The sequence below is a fragment of the Pongo abelii genome, chromosome 4 (genome assembly GCF_028885655.2).
Source record: "Pongo abelii isolate AG06213 chromosome 4, NHGRI_mPonAbe1-v2.0_pri, whole genome shotgun sequence".
Lineage (NCBI taxonomy): Eukaryota > Metazoa > Chordata > Mammalia > Primates > Hominidae > Pongo > Pongo abelii.
In genome coordinates this window covers 141916893-141933888 of record NC_071989.2, presented here as the reverse complement: position 1 = coordinate 141933888, position 16996 = coordinate 141916893, and the positions used below count along the sequence as shown (strand labels likewise).

General features: G+C 44.5%; 1 protein-coding gene across 2 annotated transcripts in view; it reads left to right on the top strand.

Moving 5' to 3' along the window:
• Nucleotides 1-16996, top strand: part of FSTL4 (follistatin like 4) — a 413592-nt gene that overhangs the window by 37433 nt on the left and 359163 nt on the right. For both annotated transcript variants that reach the window (XM_054556514.2, XM_024247171.3), the window contains exon 3: nucleotides 1883-1916. In XM_054556514.2, the coding sequence (XP_054412489.2) occupies nucleotides 1883-1916 (34 nt within the window). The remainder of the gene's footprint in view (nucleotides 1-1882; nucleotides 1917-16996) is intronic.

Here is a 16996-nt window from a genome sequence, read left to right as displayed (position 1 = left end):
TTATTTTTAAATTGCCATCAAATATACAAACAAAAATCAGCTAGAAGAAATAATAAGAGAACATTCCATTTATGATAACAAAAGACATAAAAAAAAATATTCAAAATATGCACAAGGAAAACTATAAAATACTCTCGAAAGAAGCAAAAGTAGACTCGAACAATTATTAAAATCCCGTGTTATTAGATAAGAACATGCAACATTATATAGATGTCAGCTTTCCCTAAATTAATTTATAAATTTTATGTAACCACAACAAAAATTTCATAGTTTTTTTCTGGAGCTGATTATGAATATCTCCTATTCCACGAATACTAGTTGTTTGAAGAAACAGGTGCCAGGCCTTGGAGCAGGTTACTGAGGAACAGTTTGGGAGGAGCTGGGTTTGCTTTGTGCAAAATACGCTCTGTGGTTTATGTTTCCTGCATTACACCTGTCTTCTCTATGCCTCCTCCTCTGAACCCTTACGTGATGAGTACTCCTTCAGGAACCAGAGTTTGGTTTGTGTGATGGGCTGTTGGCATGTGACATGGATCTTCCACTGATCTCCACCAGGGCTTTTTCCTCAGTAGAAAGGTAGCAGTCAGGGAATGTAATTTGGGTGGGACAACCTTCCCAGTGCCCTCTTAGTTTCATCTCTAATATTGCCTCCCCCTTCTGACAAGAGGATGCTAGACAAGAATGCTAAGGTGTGAAAGACAATGCTATTGCCTTAAAAAGCACTGTTGCTGAATTACCTTCTTGGCTGCGGCGTTGAGGCAGTAGTCCCAGTTTGGTGTTTTCTCTTCTCTTCTTTAGTTGCTAGTATGGACTTTCAGCTTATTTTTAACCTTAGGCTTTTTATCCAAAACATGTCGTTTATGATGAATTGGAGATACGTTATATTAGTTATGAAACTGCAATATGCATTTCTAGTCTTTCCCCCCATTACTTCTCACCAGGACTTTTCCTTCTTCTAGAGCTACCCTGAATTTTCCTACCACCCAACATTTTCCCATGCCATTCTCTCTTTCTGGTCCACCCTCTTTCCCCCATTTCTGTCTGAAAACCTGCCTATTCTTCAGTGCTATTTTCAAAGGTTCTTTTAAAAACACTTTTCCTTATGTTTCCAACTGGAATGTGAAATGCTGGTATTTACAAGACAAATTACCCTTTGATTTCTCAGTAATTTGTGTTTTTTCTGTAGCCCCCTAATCAACTGTGAATATCAATGCAGGTACTCAGTTTTACCTGGGTAACTTCTGAAGCACTTTGCTTGTTGCCCTGCACATAGTAGGCATCAATAAAGATAGGATTGAATGAGGAAAACCCAAGGGCTTAATTTAGTCCAGTGGCATGAACTGGCTATCCAAATTGTTCATAGGATCTCACCCTTTGGAAACTATAAATTGTGTTTAATCCATTATCAGGTGATGTCAGTGACATATCCAGGAGCAGTGGTGATCTTCACCATAGCACCACAAAGCAGAACCTGCTGCTGGCCAGATAATTTCAGCCAATCTGCTTATGTTTTCTTCAGTCCCTAAAAGCACTACAGTTCAGGCAGAGGGTGGGTCATCAACCTGGAAGAGGGTCTTCCTTAACACTTGGTACCAGACCAGATTCCAAATAAGGAAGGCCCTGAGAATTAGCTGTGCTCATTAAAAATTTTGTGATTAACAGGATTTTTTTTTTTTTTTGCCTAAGCCCTCAAAGCAACAAGTTGTTTACATTTATAGATGTACATGTTGAGAGTTTAGTAGACCAACATTGCTCAGTGTCATATTCTTAGTAGATTGTTCACCTTTTCATAAATATATGACTAACAAGAGAGGAGATATTTGCAAGTGTCTGTACATATGAATTATTCTTCAAAAAACACAAAGTCTTTCTTTTCTTGCAGGAGCCCAGAAGCTTTGAAGTCACAAGAAGAGAAGGTAGGAAAAATGCACTCTTACCCATTTTATTTTCAGTGTTGACATTTTTGAAGTAGTTTGCTGAAACTAAGATGAACTTTAGACTGTGGGCAGCTCATTCTTTGAAATTTCATGTGGCCTTTTCTGGGTGCTGACTGCTTAGCACTTGTCTGTAGGGACTGGATGAACTGAAGGCCAGGTTTGCTTGTGAAAACTATGACTTCTACCTTCAAGTACCAGAGGTGGGATACTTGAAGAACTGGCTCATTCACAATCATGTTTTTGGTCTCTTAAGAGAAGCCTCATTCTTGAGTGAAGTTTGGAATAATTATTAGTTTTACCCAACAAAGCAACATGAACAACACAAAAAATGGCTTATGGTTTGTGGTATTTCAATATCTAGGAAGAGATGCCGCTGTGAAAAATATTTCTGAATAGATTTCTTACAGCTTCAGCTAAGCTGAAATAGAAATCACTAATTAATTTTCCTTTTGAAAACAATTCCATGATGTTCTGTTTCCCCCGCCAGAGTTCCTGTAGCACATTTGTTTTATGGTCTCTGAGGTAAACATATATGGGTGTTACTTTCAGAAATCTTTTAGTGGAAATTGAAGTTTCCCTTATTCATTTTCAGTAATACCTAGTCTCTAATAAGGGATGTCTTTTGTATGATTTGTGGAATCATTAACAATCATCTTTTTATTACACGGATAGAATGATGAGATCAGAAACGAAAATGAGTTCCTGGTCTAGAATGTGGCTTTGGTTTTACCCTTCACCACATCCTTCTCTGTGGTACTGTCTCCAAAAAGGGAGACAAATCTAAAAGAAGTTAGCAAATTCTATATTGACTCCTAAATCTAACATTGCTTTGCCTCCTCATTAGTTCTTGTGTTATGCAACACAGCAAAAGACATAGGATGGCTATGTTATCAACATGCGTTGATACATGGATATTCATGCCTGAGACCTTGGTAACACAAACTTTTCACACTATATCGAGTCCAGCTGATAGTGTGCTGCTGTCCATGGTGCTGGATCCCTAGGGTCATAGGATCTGGATAATCTGACTCTAAGATGAACTTTCTGGCTTACATTCCCATTTGCCATTATCTTTGGTTTCGGACTCGATGTCCTCTGAACTGTAGGACAATATGTAAAGGAAACTGCACTGTTTGAATATCAAAACCAAATGGATGAAGGTTGATGGGGCTGGGAAGGATGTTTCTTAGGGAAAGTAGTGTTCACAATGGGTACTGTGACCATGTAAGTTGGAGAGAAATAGCCATAAGGAGGGGAGAATTTGACATGAACTTTGGCTTTGAATAATATTCTGTTTATGCCAGAATCCCGACTGTGAATGTTTGGAATTGATTTGCATCGTAAAATCACATATAAACTTAACCTTTTTGGAATCTTACTGTCCTTGTGTTGAAAATGTCTCTAATAAGGCTGGGGTTATAAAAGAGCCATGTACTTCTATTCAAATGCATGAAAAAGGCCTGACTGAACTTATGACTTCAAACCCCCAGAAGAATGAGAGTGTCCAGAGGACAAGTGAAGGTGTAGTCAGGCTGCACTCCATTCATCTGTAACCTCTCCACCGCTGGAAGTGTCAGCCTTCAAAGATGGTTGACTAGGAACATACACTGTGGGTTTGTACTAGCAAATCTGTTCTGACATCACAGAAACTTTTTTCTTCCTATTGTGCACTGATGTCTTTCTTGCTTGTTTCTGTCAAAGTTGAATGTTTGAGAGTTCCTGAAATAGCCCAGTGCTGTAACGTCAATGCTTACAACCTGGCAGGAAGAAAAGGAGTGGGACCTTGCCGGCTGCTTCTAAGTATTTTTAGGTCTGGGAATTCACTGACTCACTGACTTGGGTTGTGGGGTTGTTAATCTTCTCCAGAACAGTGCACAAGTATAAAAAGAATAGAAGCACTATGGTGCTTCAGTAAACTATTTTTCTTTCAAAGAAAAGTAAGATATTGTCTAGCAATGAACACCTGGGTTGGTTCCCAGCTCTGACTCGACACTGGACTGAAAGAGGAACAGACGAGTAATAGCTGATTTTTCTGCACAGCTTACAAGGCCCAGGAGAGTCTAGAAAGTCTTCAGGTCTAGAGAGGAAGCTCCCAGTCACAGAACCTGAGGAGGTTTCCTGTTTTGGTTTGCCTTATTTCAGTACTGTACCTGACTCAGGAGCATCCCCTCCATTGAAGGTTTAGGGCCACAAATGGCTAACCAACTGCAACTTCACATTATGTGACTTTTGAAAACTCTTGACTAAGTATGTGTGTTGAGAAGCGAGAGGGGTTAATGTTAGCAGTGGAAATCGAGTCCAGGCCAAGTCATAGTGGGAACTAGTGACAGTTGGGGCAAAGTGAATGCATTGTGTGCCTTAGAACTGTCCTCTGCCCTATTTCCCCCTCCTCCCCTCAAGCCGTAGATGTCATGCTGTCTAGCCTTCTTGCCTCTGGCCTTACACTATTCCTGCATGCCTTGTCCCTCATCCTTGTCAAATCCGCCTCCCCTTCATCCTTTCCAACTCTCTTTCTTGAAGTGTTTAGCTTACCCTATCTAATTGGAGAGGGAAGGGCTCCCATCAGGTTAATTTCCTGAGATCAGAGACCCTCCCGCCTTCTTCATCCCCAAATTCCTCACAGCCCTAGCCCAGGGTCAGTAGTTAATCAACAATTGTTTCTTAAATTAAGTGCAAGCTACACATTTGCTTTGTGTGTGTAGCCTTTTCATTCTGGCCTTTCCCAGTAATATACAAGTGAGGCACTGGGCCCTTTGGTTCTAGAAAGGCACTTTTAAAGAAATGTTCTATGGCTGTCATTAGATTTTCCTGGCTGATGCACTGAAGAAAATTCAAGTAAGCTTAGTATTATGGGTTGAATTGTGTTCCCCAAAAAGACATGTCAAAGTCCTAAACCAGAACCTGTGAATGGAACCTTATTTGGAAATAGGGTTTTGGCAGATATAAAGATGAAGTCATAATGGATTAGGGTGGGCCCTAATCCAATAGTGAGGTCCTTATAAGAAAAGGGAGAATTGGACAAAGACATACAAGGAGAACATCGTGTGATGATAGAAGCAGAGCATTGCTGGCAACCACCATGAGCTGGCAAGTTGCAAGGGACCCTCCATCCCTAGAACCTTCAGAGAGAGCATGGCCCTGCCAGCCCCTCAATTTTGTACTCCCAGCCTCCAGAACTGGGAGAAAATCCATTTCTCTGGTTTTAAGTCACTTAGTTTGTGGTTTATTATGGTGGCCCTAGGACAGTAATACACTTGGAAAATGTTGGACTCAGTAAGCTTTAGTTTTCATTGTTGTTGATGATGATGATATTTTGACTGGAGAATCTCTCAGGATTTTTCATAGACAAAATGTCGCTCTCAACAGGGAATGTAATATGCAGCATTTTCCAAACTTGGTTTTCTGTGGGATTTAACAAAATTAATTGTGTTGTTTTTGACCATCTCAGGGCAGGCATTCCATGCAGTGCCTTTTGCAAACCCTGCCCTAGAGAGCCCGGGAAGAGGGTGAGCTTCCTCAGAGTGCCCAGGCACCAGACTGTGCTCCATGGGCTGTGCATGTACAGAACAGTGTGACAGCAATAATAAGAATATCTTCTTGGTCGTTCTGATGTTTTCAGAGAACGTTCATGTTCTTTACCTCCCTTTCCCTTGAGTAACCTGTGACACAGAGCAGATAGCACTGTACACATGAGACTCCTTCCTTTCCATGTTAATTTTTAGTAGGGATGAGGAATGCTTCTGGGCTGGTACCTCTCTGATGCCCTGAACCTCTCTTTAGTGGGTGGTGGTTGCTTAAGTGACTTGATCTTGCTTCATCACATCCAAGGGTGTCTGTACCTTATGTTGGTTGCCAAGTCCAGAGAGCTGAGAGGGACTTGCTTTGTTTCCAAGTTAGATTTGTGGGACTTGAAGGTAGACACTGTAGCAAAGATTGTGGCAGGACTACGAGACTGATAGGGTGTCCTCTGGGAAGGTTGCATGTCTCCCCAAGGGAGACAGAGCCATTCCTCCTTCAGCACAGCCCCGTATGACCCTGGATATTCATGCCTGGGACCTGCCTATACGAACTGCATGGGAAGGAGTGATGGCTGCATCTCTCTGTGCTTTCCAATGCAGGTATTTTTATAACTCCCTCCAGACACCTAAAATTTAATTTCACCCTTTTCTGAAGCTTCAGCAAAAGGTGCCACCCTTACCTCTCTAAGACACTCCTGTGTCCACTGTGAGGACCAGTGCTGATTGTGACTGCCAAAATTCATCTACTCAAACCAGTACTTTTCTCTGACTGATCCCATCACATTGAATTACAGCCATGAGCGAACACTTGAGTAAGCTGAGCAAATGGCTGGGATAATTCAGCTCTTGTCAGCCATCTCTAAGGAGCATAGGGCGATCTGTAAGCTATTCCAGATGTCTGTGATTGTGCTGTGATTAGGGGCTGCGAGTTTGGGGATGAGCACCAATGTCATGTTGCATTACCCACCCTCCCAACGCTGGCTCCACATATGTTCCAGCCCTGTCCAGCCTGACCTGGCTTCCAGCAAGGCTGTGAGGGAGCCCGGGAGAGGAGGGCCGCTGCTGTCTTCAGGGAAAAGGAAAAAAGGGGGTGACCATCACATGCACACTCAGCGTGGCTCTGGCTCCTTCGCAGTGCGAATCTCCTAAGCAAACATGACCTGCCAGTCCTGAGTGTGAAACTAGAGCCTCACTTTCTGAAAACCCGTGGAATCAGTCCCTAATTGGCAGCTGCCTCCAATAGCCCCTTTATAGTTCTCTGCATCTGGGTGAACTTCAGCTATCAAGAACTGCATTCTGTTTACCATTAATTTTGATTTTGTGTAGCAGATGTTTTCTGGATCTCTCAGTTCCCTGCCTAATCTATCTTGGTGTAATGTGAAATGGTTGACTGTCTTCAATGAAACAGATTAATAAACTCCTAGGTTATTTTGAGGTAACTTCTTTAATAGCTGCAGATGTAGGGAATTTAAAAGGGAGCCATCCAGATTTGACAGTGTGTGGAGCCGTGGGTCTTTTTCAATTCAAGACTGCCATCTGGGGAAAGAGATGGCTTTTCCTTCCCCCATCGTACCGTCTCTCACATACAATGGGGCACTGAGTGTTCTTCTACAGTCACTGGGCTCAAAGAAGTTGAGAGTGACATCTATCTCCTGTCTCCCAACCTCACAGAAATTGGCTCTTTCTGGGTTGTGTTGCCTTTTTTCAGATGCTGGGAAACTATATTGTGCCTAGTTGCCCTAGTTGCCCGAATGGGAAGTGCATGGCGCGCCTAGCTAATGTGTCCTGCTTAAGTAGTGATTTGGTGCCCAGTTTTGATCATGACCAATTGGTAGGCAGCTTACTCACAGCGTGACTTCAGGTAAGTTACTCAACCTTACCTGAAAAAGGATGCAGATAGTAATAGTACAAACCATCAGTCCCAATTCTGAGTTGTAGAAACCCAACTTGTGCTGGCTGAAGCCTGAAAGGCTTATGAAGCTGCAGAATCTAAGGGTGGATCTGGCTTCAAGAACAGCTGATAAAAGGATTCTCACACTGTTCCTGTCCTTCCTTCTCCTGGCACATTGGCCTCTTCCAGGTAGCCTTCCAGGATGGCCACAAGCAGCTGCAGCTCAGAGTCCTGCCTGCTCACCGTCTCAGAGGGTGAAACTTTTCCCCCAGAATGACACCAGAAAAATCCCCTCAGGGTTTGCAAAATCATCCTCATCCAGACCACAGGCAATGGTTTGGTCCTCAAAGGAAGATTCTGTGCAGGGATGTGTTCCGTGTCCACACAGCCTCGTGGACATATTGGGAGGGGTGACTGTGTGTGCAGAGCCCTTGGCACAGGACAGGCAATGTTGGCAGTGCTCAGTGCCTGGGTAATTTTTACTAGAGCTCTTACAGGCCTGGCCATAGACATAGAGGCCTTTCTCAAGTAAGCCAGTTCATTCTTCTGTCTCCAAGATGCATTCATGAGACCCTGGATGTTGTAGCCTATTGACTTTTCCATGAAGAATTATTATTATTATTATTATTTTGAGTCCTAGTCTCACTCAGTCACCCAGGCTGGAGTGCAGTGGTGCGATCTCAGCTCACTGCAAGCTCTGCCTCCCGGGTTCATGCCATTCTCCTGCCTCAGCCTCCCGAGTAGCTGGGACTACAGGTGCCTGCCACTATGCCCGGCTAAAGTTTTCATATTTTTTTAGTAAAGACAGGGTTTCACTGTGTTAGCCAGGATGGTCTCTATCTCCTGACCTTGGGATCTGCCCGCCTCAGCCTCCCAAAGTGCTGGGATTACAGGTGTGAGCCACAACTCCTGGCCGAAGAATTATCTTAAACTTAGCCTGTTCTGGTCCCTTTCCTCTGTCAGAGTCTTTCTTTAACTTTATGCTCGAATTCTCTCATTCTACAATCAGAAGAACTAAGCCTTTAAGATGGTGCCTTTAAGAACTTAAAGACAAATGGCCGGGCACGGTGGCTCACGCCTGTAATCCCAGCATTTTGGGAGGCTGAGGTGGCCAGATCGCAAGGTCAGGAGTTCAAGACCAACCTGGCTAGCATGGTGAAAACCCCGTCTCTACTAAAAATACAAAAAATTAGCCAGGCATGGTGGTGCATGCCTGTAGTCCCAGCTACTCAGGAGGCAGGAGAATCACTTGAACCCAGGAGGCGGAGGTTGCAGGGAGACGAGATCGCACCACTGCACTCCAACCTGGGAGATAGAGTGAGACTTAAAGACAAACATAAACTTCTCTCCCAAGATGCTTTCTGAGCACTGGGGTCAGAAATCATCCTTAAGCATTACAGATATAAACCATCCCATCCTCTGGCTGGGCTCAGCTCTCTCCAGGGATTGGAGGCAGCAGGACCTTGTGGTGGATAGCTCAGGGCTCATGATGGATCTGCCAGTGATGCTATCTGAATCTGAGGTATGTAAATCCTCCCCAAGAGCCACAGCACCACTCACCTGGTACCTGTAGCCTTTGCCCTGGGACAGCTCTCATGCTGCTGTGCAGGCACAAGTTTTGGAAACTCAGGGGTCAGATGTCTTCCTCCCAGGGTCCCCTGTCCCTGAGACAGAGTGGGCACTGAAAAAGTGTTAGATGCCTGGCATATCCCAGGGCTGACTTGGCTCTATGTCATCTCTCCGTTTCTCACAAAGGTCAGATCACAGGTATACGGCCTTCCAGGTTGTTTGACTGTGAACCCCATAGCTCCAGGATACCTGGTCCTATTTGCTGAGCTTGCTCTTCCCACCAGTCCCTGGGAATGCTCACTTTCCTTAACTACCATCCTCAGAGAGCTCCTCTGCCCTTTCTAACGACTTGTAGGTCCCTCTGCTAGAAGGAGCTTAAAATGTGTTCATGCACATGAGCTAAACCTCTGTGGTTATGACGGGCAAGCTGTAGGTCGGTGTGGGCAAGATAATGAACCCCTGTGTAATCACTCGTGCTTGCCTAGGGGTCTCCTTAGAGGTTGCATTGCAATATTTGGTCATAGGTCACTATCTGGAATTTGTGGGGAAGAGTCACATTGTCGAAGAGGTCATGACCCCTAAAGGGTATAAACCACTGCACATTCCTAAAGACCAAAAGACAGGATGGTGTCAGCCTGAAGCCCGCTGATCCTGCCCCTCAAGGACCAGTGGAGAGAGATGATAGTGCTCCCTGTACACCTGCTGACATCCCCGCCCCACCCAGGAGACTCACCCTCATCTCTCAGATCCCAGCAGAAGTTAAGCTTGACATTTGTCATCTTCGTTACTTGACCAGTCCCCAAGCCAGAGGCATTTCTTTGCTTTTCAGGAACCCTTGAAATTATCTTCTCCATATAAACACTGAAGCCCTTTTCAAACCTCATTAAGCTATTTGCCCCAGCATATTAATGTGCTATCCACAAGCCTCTGGGGTTAATTATCTGTGACTTAAAAATCATTTGTTTCTGTCTCTTTTATCTCATTGCTGCTTGGCAATCTTTCTTTATTAGGAAACGAAGTACGGGATGCAACTGACCATTATGTTCTAATTCTATTCTTTTCATCCAAATGACTTCATCTTTTAAAGCTCTTTTGTAAAAAACAACAAACCTGCCTTTTCATTATTTTAAGATTGTGTTGTTTTTTAACAAATCTTTAATCTCTCTGCTTCAGCAGGAGCAGAGCCAGGACTGGAAATAATCTGTAAGGGGAGACCTCTCCTCTAAATCAGCAAGACCTGCCAATACCCTCTCTCCTGATTGGCCTCACTCACTCTGCATTTGGCCCGTTTCTCTCCTGTGGCTGTGGTAAGGACCACCAAGGTGCACAAGTTGGGCTTGGTGAATAAGCCACGGCGTCTTGGCAGATCAGGCAACCAGGGTTGGAAAATCCTGTGCATTCTAACCCACTCCACTGGTCTCTACATGCTCTTATTTGGGTTATATTTCTTGGCCAAGGTTGCCATTGGGTTCCAAGAAATGCGTCAGGGCCTGCATTTAAAAAAAAAAAAAAAAAAAAAAAAAAACCTTTTCACAAAATGTTGAATGTTGTTTTGAGCTGTCCAGGAAGTCAGGGAGCGTGTGTCCCAGAAATGAGCAGGTGGGACGGGCACTGGCTCTGTGGAGACAGTGACCCACAGCCTTCTGGGATAAGAGTGCAGCCAACAGTGGGGAGACCTGGGCCGGGGTCTGAGCGCAGTCAGTGCTGGTGCACAGAGCTGGTTCTCCCATGTACTGCAAGCCAGTGATTGCCCCTACCCTGTTCTTCGGAGCTCCAGCTTCTCAGCTCCATTCTCTGCCCCTCAATGGCTCTCTCACCTCATCAGTGCCTCAAAAACAATATCTGGGACTCTAGTTTGATAACTACTACTTGTAATGGAGAAATGACTCCTCTGGAAAGGTGAGGTTTTATTGGTTGCTTTATAGAAGTTTCCTTGGGCTGATTGGAGTTTGGTGTGCAGAGATGACCCAGCATAGTCCCTGCCCTTATAGATGAGTCAGTTGAGAAGATGCCCAAGCGTCCTGCAGACAGATGTCTACCTGGTGTACCTGCACTATGGCCAGCCACCTCTCAGCTGGGTCTGCAACATAGAGAGAGCATTTGTTCAGTGTAATTGATGTTGGAATCTGGGAGAACAACTCTCTGAATGTTCTGGTGGAGGTGAAGTTTCAGGATCTTTTGTCCAAAGCATGGCTGTCTCAGCAGAGGGTCCTCTTTGACTTTTAAGGGAACACTGTACCAGTGGTGATGTTTTTGTTGCAAATAACAAACCCCAACCCAACTAGCTCAAACAAAAAGAGGACTTATGCCTTATGTAATTGGATAGTCCAGTGAGGGTGGAAGGTGAGGGGTGCTGGGCTTCAGATATACTTGATATGGAGTGTAAGGACCTGGCTTCTCCCTCCGTTTTGCCCCTCTCTTGGGGTTCCCCTTCATGGTGAGTGCCAGCCTCCCCTCTTCACAACTCCAGGTCCAGTGGAAGACAGATGGCCTCTAGTCCAGTGTATCCCACAAAAGTGCTAAAGCTCACTGGGATTGGACAGACTCAGGTCATGTGATTCATACACTTAATTAATGCTGTGTGCTGCTGGGTTTCCTGACAGTCACCAGCCATACCCCTGGTCAGGATATCATGAAGTGAGAGTGGGAGGAAGGTGGATCCCCAAATGGCAATTGGGTCTGAATAGGGGACACAGAAGCAGGAAGGTAAAAGGAAATTCCCTAAACATATTAACATCTACTTAATGATTTCACATCTGGGTGTCTCTCACACCCTCCACCCCTAAAAGGATTCTGAGTGCCTCAAAGCAGGCTAAGAATGAGCAAACATTCACCTAGCGTTTCAGGGGGGAGGTGCTCTCTTCTGTCTTCAGAAGGAATCCAAGGCTAAGAGATTAAGCAATTGACCCAAGGTCACAGGAGCTTCTAACAGAGTGTGAGTTTGAACTCAGATCCCTGATGACAAATAAAGGGCACTTTTTTGTTGTTTCAAATCACAGCTGTCTCCAGCGATTGGGTTTTTTCACCTTGTTCTTTTGCCCTGTCCCCTAGGGTAGGTGCAGGAGATACCTGGGGAGGTGCATCAAGCATTCACTAGCCGAAACTTGAGAGGGGTTTTACCCCAAACATGACATCCTTTCTTTAGCCCTTTAGCCAAAGTACGTAAGGATGAAAAGCAAATGAACATCAAATGATGAAATCACCCCAAATAGAGAGAAAAGTGAATGAGCAAGCCCCTTCCCTGGCAGTGGCTTCAGTCCTTTCCTTGATGATGTTTGTCAGAAGCTTTTATTTTCCATTTTTCCTAAGAGATCGCCTTCTTTCTTGGGAAGGGGTTGGTGGAGGCTCGCTGGGCTGGCTGCTTCTAAATGGGAATGGGGTGGCAGACAGGAACACAGGATGGGGGATGGACCTTACCTATAACCAGGGCTGCTGTTCAGGAGCCACTTTTTGCAACCTCTGCCTCCCGGGTTCAAGCGATTCTCTTTCCTCAGCCTCCAGAGTAACTGGGATTACAGGCGTGCACCACCACGCCCAGATAATTTTTGTATTTTTTGGTAGAGACGGGGTTTCACCAAGTTGGCCAGGCTGGTCTCAAACTCCTGACCTCTGGTGATCCATCTGCCTCAGCCTCCCAAAGTGCTGGGATTACAGGCGTGAGCCACCGCACCCCGCCAGGAGCCACTTTTTAATAAGTAATTTCCTGTGTGTCCACACATTCAAGACAATTTAGAGGCAAAAGGTTTAGTCCTTTACTATAAATTCTGTAGATTGGAAATGGAAACATTTTCACATTCAACTTCTTATTTAATCTTCATAAACAACCTCTGAGATAGGCATTGCAATCTTATTTTGTAAATCTTAAAAATGAGGACCTTTGTACTCTGTAGGAAATTGATCAAAGAATTAAAATGGGCTTCACTAAGGTCATTCAGGAAGATACATTCTATGGGAATCTGACAATGTTTGTGTAATTCTGATTGAAATATTCGTATTCAAAAACGTGGATTCATTGTTCTACAGTCAGCATGCCTGCAGAGTCAGAGGTCCTGGGACCTCCCCCAACCTCCCATCTTGGGGAGCTGTGTCTTGCTGCTGCTACCAAAGGGGAGTAGAGAACCCCAAGTTCAGAAGAAATAAGCCTGTAAAAAAACCCACAGGTCTGGAGAATGAGTTGTGGGGGGTAAAAATATGTTTCAGTCTGTTCGCTTTACTAATTTTAGCAGTTATTTGCTCTCCCTTTTTGCTGGAAGCAACATTCCCATCCAGCTGCTTGGCTGCTTCATTTGAATTTTTATCGTTTGTGTGAGTCCCTGCATATTTGGACACAAAATGGGAGTCCTGTGGCTCAGAGGGGACGTTGATTTGATAGGGTCAGATCTAATCTCCTGCTCAGAAACTTCAGCTGAAAATAAAATGAGTTGAGGTTTCAGTTTTGTGTGTGTGTTTATTTTTTAAAAACAGTAAGCCTGTAAAGCTGTGCTGGCATATTACTTTTTTCCCCTTTATACAGAATTTAAAATAATACCTTACATTCAAATAGTGTAACTGGTGTGCCTTTTGCTCTCAAAGAACTTTCCCATTTGTCCTCTCATTTAATATGCTCAAGAAAGCCTGTGAGTTGGGAAGAGTGAAGATATGGTCATTGGTATTTGACAGAGGAGGAGACTGATACTCAGAGATGGCAAGGGACTTGCCCCGGGTCACACAGCTAATTGAGGCAGAGTTGGAGATTATGGCATCCAGTTCTGTATTACTCTCACCAGGCTTCCTCTGAAAATAAGAGTTTATGGCAGAAGTTTTCAAATTAAAACCCAATGGGAAAACACAGAATTTTCAGTTCTGTTTTGGTTCTTTTAAAAGTAAATTATTGTAAAGATGACTTCTCTCATCTGTCAATGTAATGATCCCATACCTGGGGTATTCAAAATATTCAAAATGCGTATGGAGGAAATGGTAAAAGTTAATCATTTTCACAGTACCTGTCTGTGGTGAGGTTTAATTATCACTTGACATATTTCATGGTTTAAAATGATGACAGTTTAAAATAGAGCCAGAGAGAGCCAGAAAAATCCATTCATTATCATGTGTCAGGTGCTACATTGGAATAACCCCCAAATACAGATGGTCCCTAGACAGATGATTCCACAGCATTTTCTGATAGCTACAGATGTCCCTGCTACTGAAACCCAGACTGAGAATACCATTCTGACCCTGCCGTCAATATGCAGAGGGTGCTTGGGTGAATCTAGCAGCGCGGTTTGATTCTCGTACCACATCGCAGATGCTAAACTCCCCCATGCTCTCTCCAATCCAAACCTCTCACTGGTCTTCTGCAGAATTTCTAATGAACAAGATAATTCATTGTGAGTGTGCTTTGAATGAATGAATGAATGAATGAATGCTATTTAAACTACAAGGTGACAGATATTTCCATGTGCCTCTTAGGAAATTGCACGCCTTTCCAAGAAGACAAGGTTGAAAAGCAGCTTGTTGTTGTTGAATAAGCTCAGCACTGTCTGTCTGTTTAGGAAAAAATAAATAATTGTTTCTTGCCCATGAGAATTCTGGAAGTGGAGCTGTCCAGAGCTGACCCATCTGTCCACATTTCAAATTTCACTTTGGAGAGTCCTGGGAGAGGGAGCAGATGAAGCCATTTCAGAAATGTAAATGCTGTTTGACATCTATTAGCTCAATGCTCATCCATTGCTGACAGCAGGATCCATTAGGATGCAAGTGTCATGGATCAGAGACATTTGGAATATAGCGAGAAACATGCTACCTGCAGCAGAGGCCCATGTAGATGACCTGAGAGAGCACTAGATGTGCCCACCACTGTGGTCCAGGCACCTCCCCCCCATCTCCCCAGGCTCTGTGTCTGGATTTCCAAAAGGTCAGCTGCGTAGCCAGTCTTCATGACTAAACTCCGTCCACCAAGCATCCTGCCTGAATGCTGGGCATGGCGGTGACCATTCCCTCCTTGCAAGGTCGGGCTTGCTTCTGGTCTCTACCATTCATGGAATCATCCAAATGATCCAACTCCAGATCAAAGGCCCCACAGGGTCACCCCTTATTTGTACAGATGAGGTAGGCTTGAACAGGTACAGTGATGTGCCTGAGGTCACAGGGCTAGTGAGTAGCAGAGGAGGGATTTGGGGCTCTAAGCCAGTGCTCTTAGTTCTCAGGGCTCTCTGGGTTGTTTTTCTTGCTCTTCCCACCCTTGAGTCCAGGTTCCCCCTTCTCTGTAGGGTGGCATAGTGTCCAACATATCCCAGAGACTTAGCCACCATATCCTAGTGATGGCGGTCCTGGCTGAGTTTTCTAGTTAAGTTCTATGTTTTGAATTTAAGTTATTTCTAAGTGTTTTGTTTTCCTGCCTTAGGGGATCGGAGATTATATGGGAGGGGGCACATGATGACAACTGTTGTTATTAAAGCCTCCACCATATGCCATACGCTATGCTGAGTTCACTTATTTTAACACTCACAATAGTCCAATGTGGCCAGATAGTGTTTTAGAAATGAGAAGACACAGCTTTGAAAGGATTTGTGATTTGGTTTGCTGGGCGTTTCAGTAAGTTGGTGACTTATTTATTGACTTCACTGTACCTAAATATTCAGTCCTTTGTGGTGGGATGTCCCCTGTGTCTTGCTACTGTAGCTTTGCTAGGACCCTTGTCCTGAGGACTCTCAGCTCTAAGGCAAGTCTGCAAGGTCACTTCTAAATGGACAGTCCTTGAAAAGCTTAGGAAGAGCAGGCACATCCATAGCTGTGCTTGATGGGAGGGAAACGTGGAGGACAGAGGGAAACGGAAAAGAAACGTCTGGGGCAAGACACTGAGAAGATGCTGCCATGCCTCGGAAAAGAGGTGAAGATGCTGGTCCAGGCTGTTAGTCTTGGACAAGCCTAGGCTTCCTCCCTCTTGATACAGACTTTGGGTTCCGGGTACCATGGGACTCACCCTTTCTCCCGCGCCCCCTGGAGGTCAGAGGGAGAGTTACGTTTTCCAGGCCCAGAGACCTGATGGCAAGAGACTAAGTAGCCACTGCAGTTGGAGCACAGGGAATGGCAGGACCAGGAGACTTTACCCAGAGGTCGCTTGCCCTGAACCCTTCAGTTGAGAATTCTGTGGCTCTTCTACCATGTGCAAGTGTCCAGAAAAGACTTTTGCACACATATATCTCTCCTATCTGCTGCTAATTCCTAGAACACCCACTGTTAGGGCTTCATCCCCTGTTTCCTTATGAATACCCCCAAAGTCACGTTGGGTCCTGGAGGAACAGCTGAACTTTCATTGAGCCACATCATCTCCTACCTGGAAACTCACCAAGCCTGTCTGCCTCTTCATAAGAAAACCTAAGACAGGTTTCTCCTAAGACCCTTGAGCCCGATTTCTGTTCCATATTTGTTTCATATGACAGGTCTCAAACTGGTGACCCGTGGGCCAGATTCAGCCGGCAGATTTTGATTTATACCATCTTGGCCTGCGAGGTTTTTTGTAAACATAAAAATATTTCAATATGAATGAGTTGCCATCGTTTGAAAATAAGGGTATTTTACCAACAGATTCAAATATCCAAATATACAGATGATCTTGGAAAGCAAAATGCTTTGATAACCCTGGGCCCACATGACCTCATGGCAGCAGCAGGCTTGGGTGAGAGCAGCCGTGTCTTTGAAGGGTATACATGCTCTCCTGCTTTTCCGCAGTCCTCACCACTCCCTAGTGCATTCCTCATAGCGAGACTAAGTGTGTTAGATACAGTTCTGTAGAATAAATATGACCAAGTAGAAATTCCAGAAGACCCAAGCTCCTTAAATTACCTGTGTAGCCTCCATAGACATTTGAGTTTTCAATCCCTGTTTTGTACTAAGGTATAGAACTTGTTAATTATGGACCAGTAGAGTCAGATGTCAGTAAGGAGATGGGGGAGAGAGGAAAATGGAGGGCAGGAGGGAAGGTGGGGAAAATTAGAGTAAAGGCTGAAGGAACCCTTTACCTCTTCAGCCCTCCTTGAATGTCTCTAATGATGCTGGTGTCTAGAAGTGGGTTCTTGCTTTAGGCGGTTAAATCTTCCATT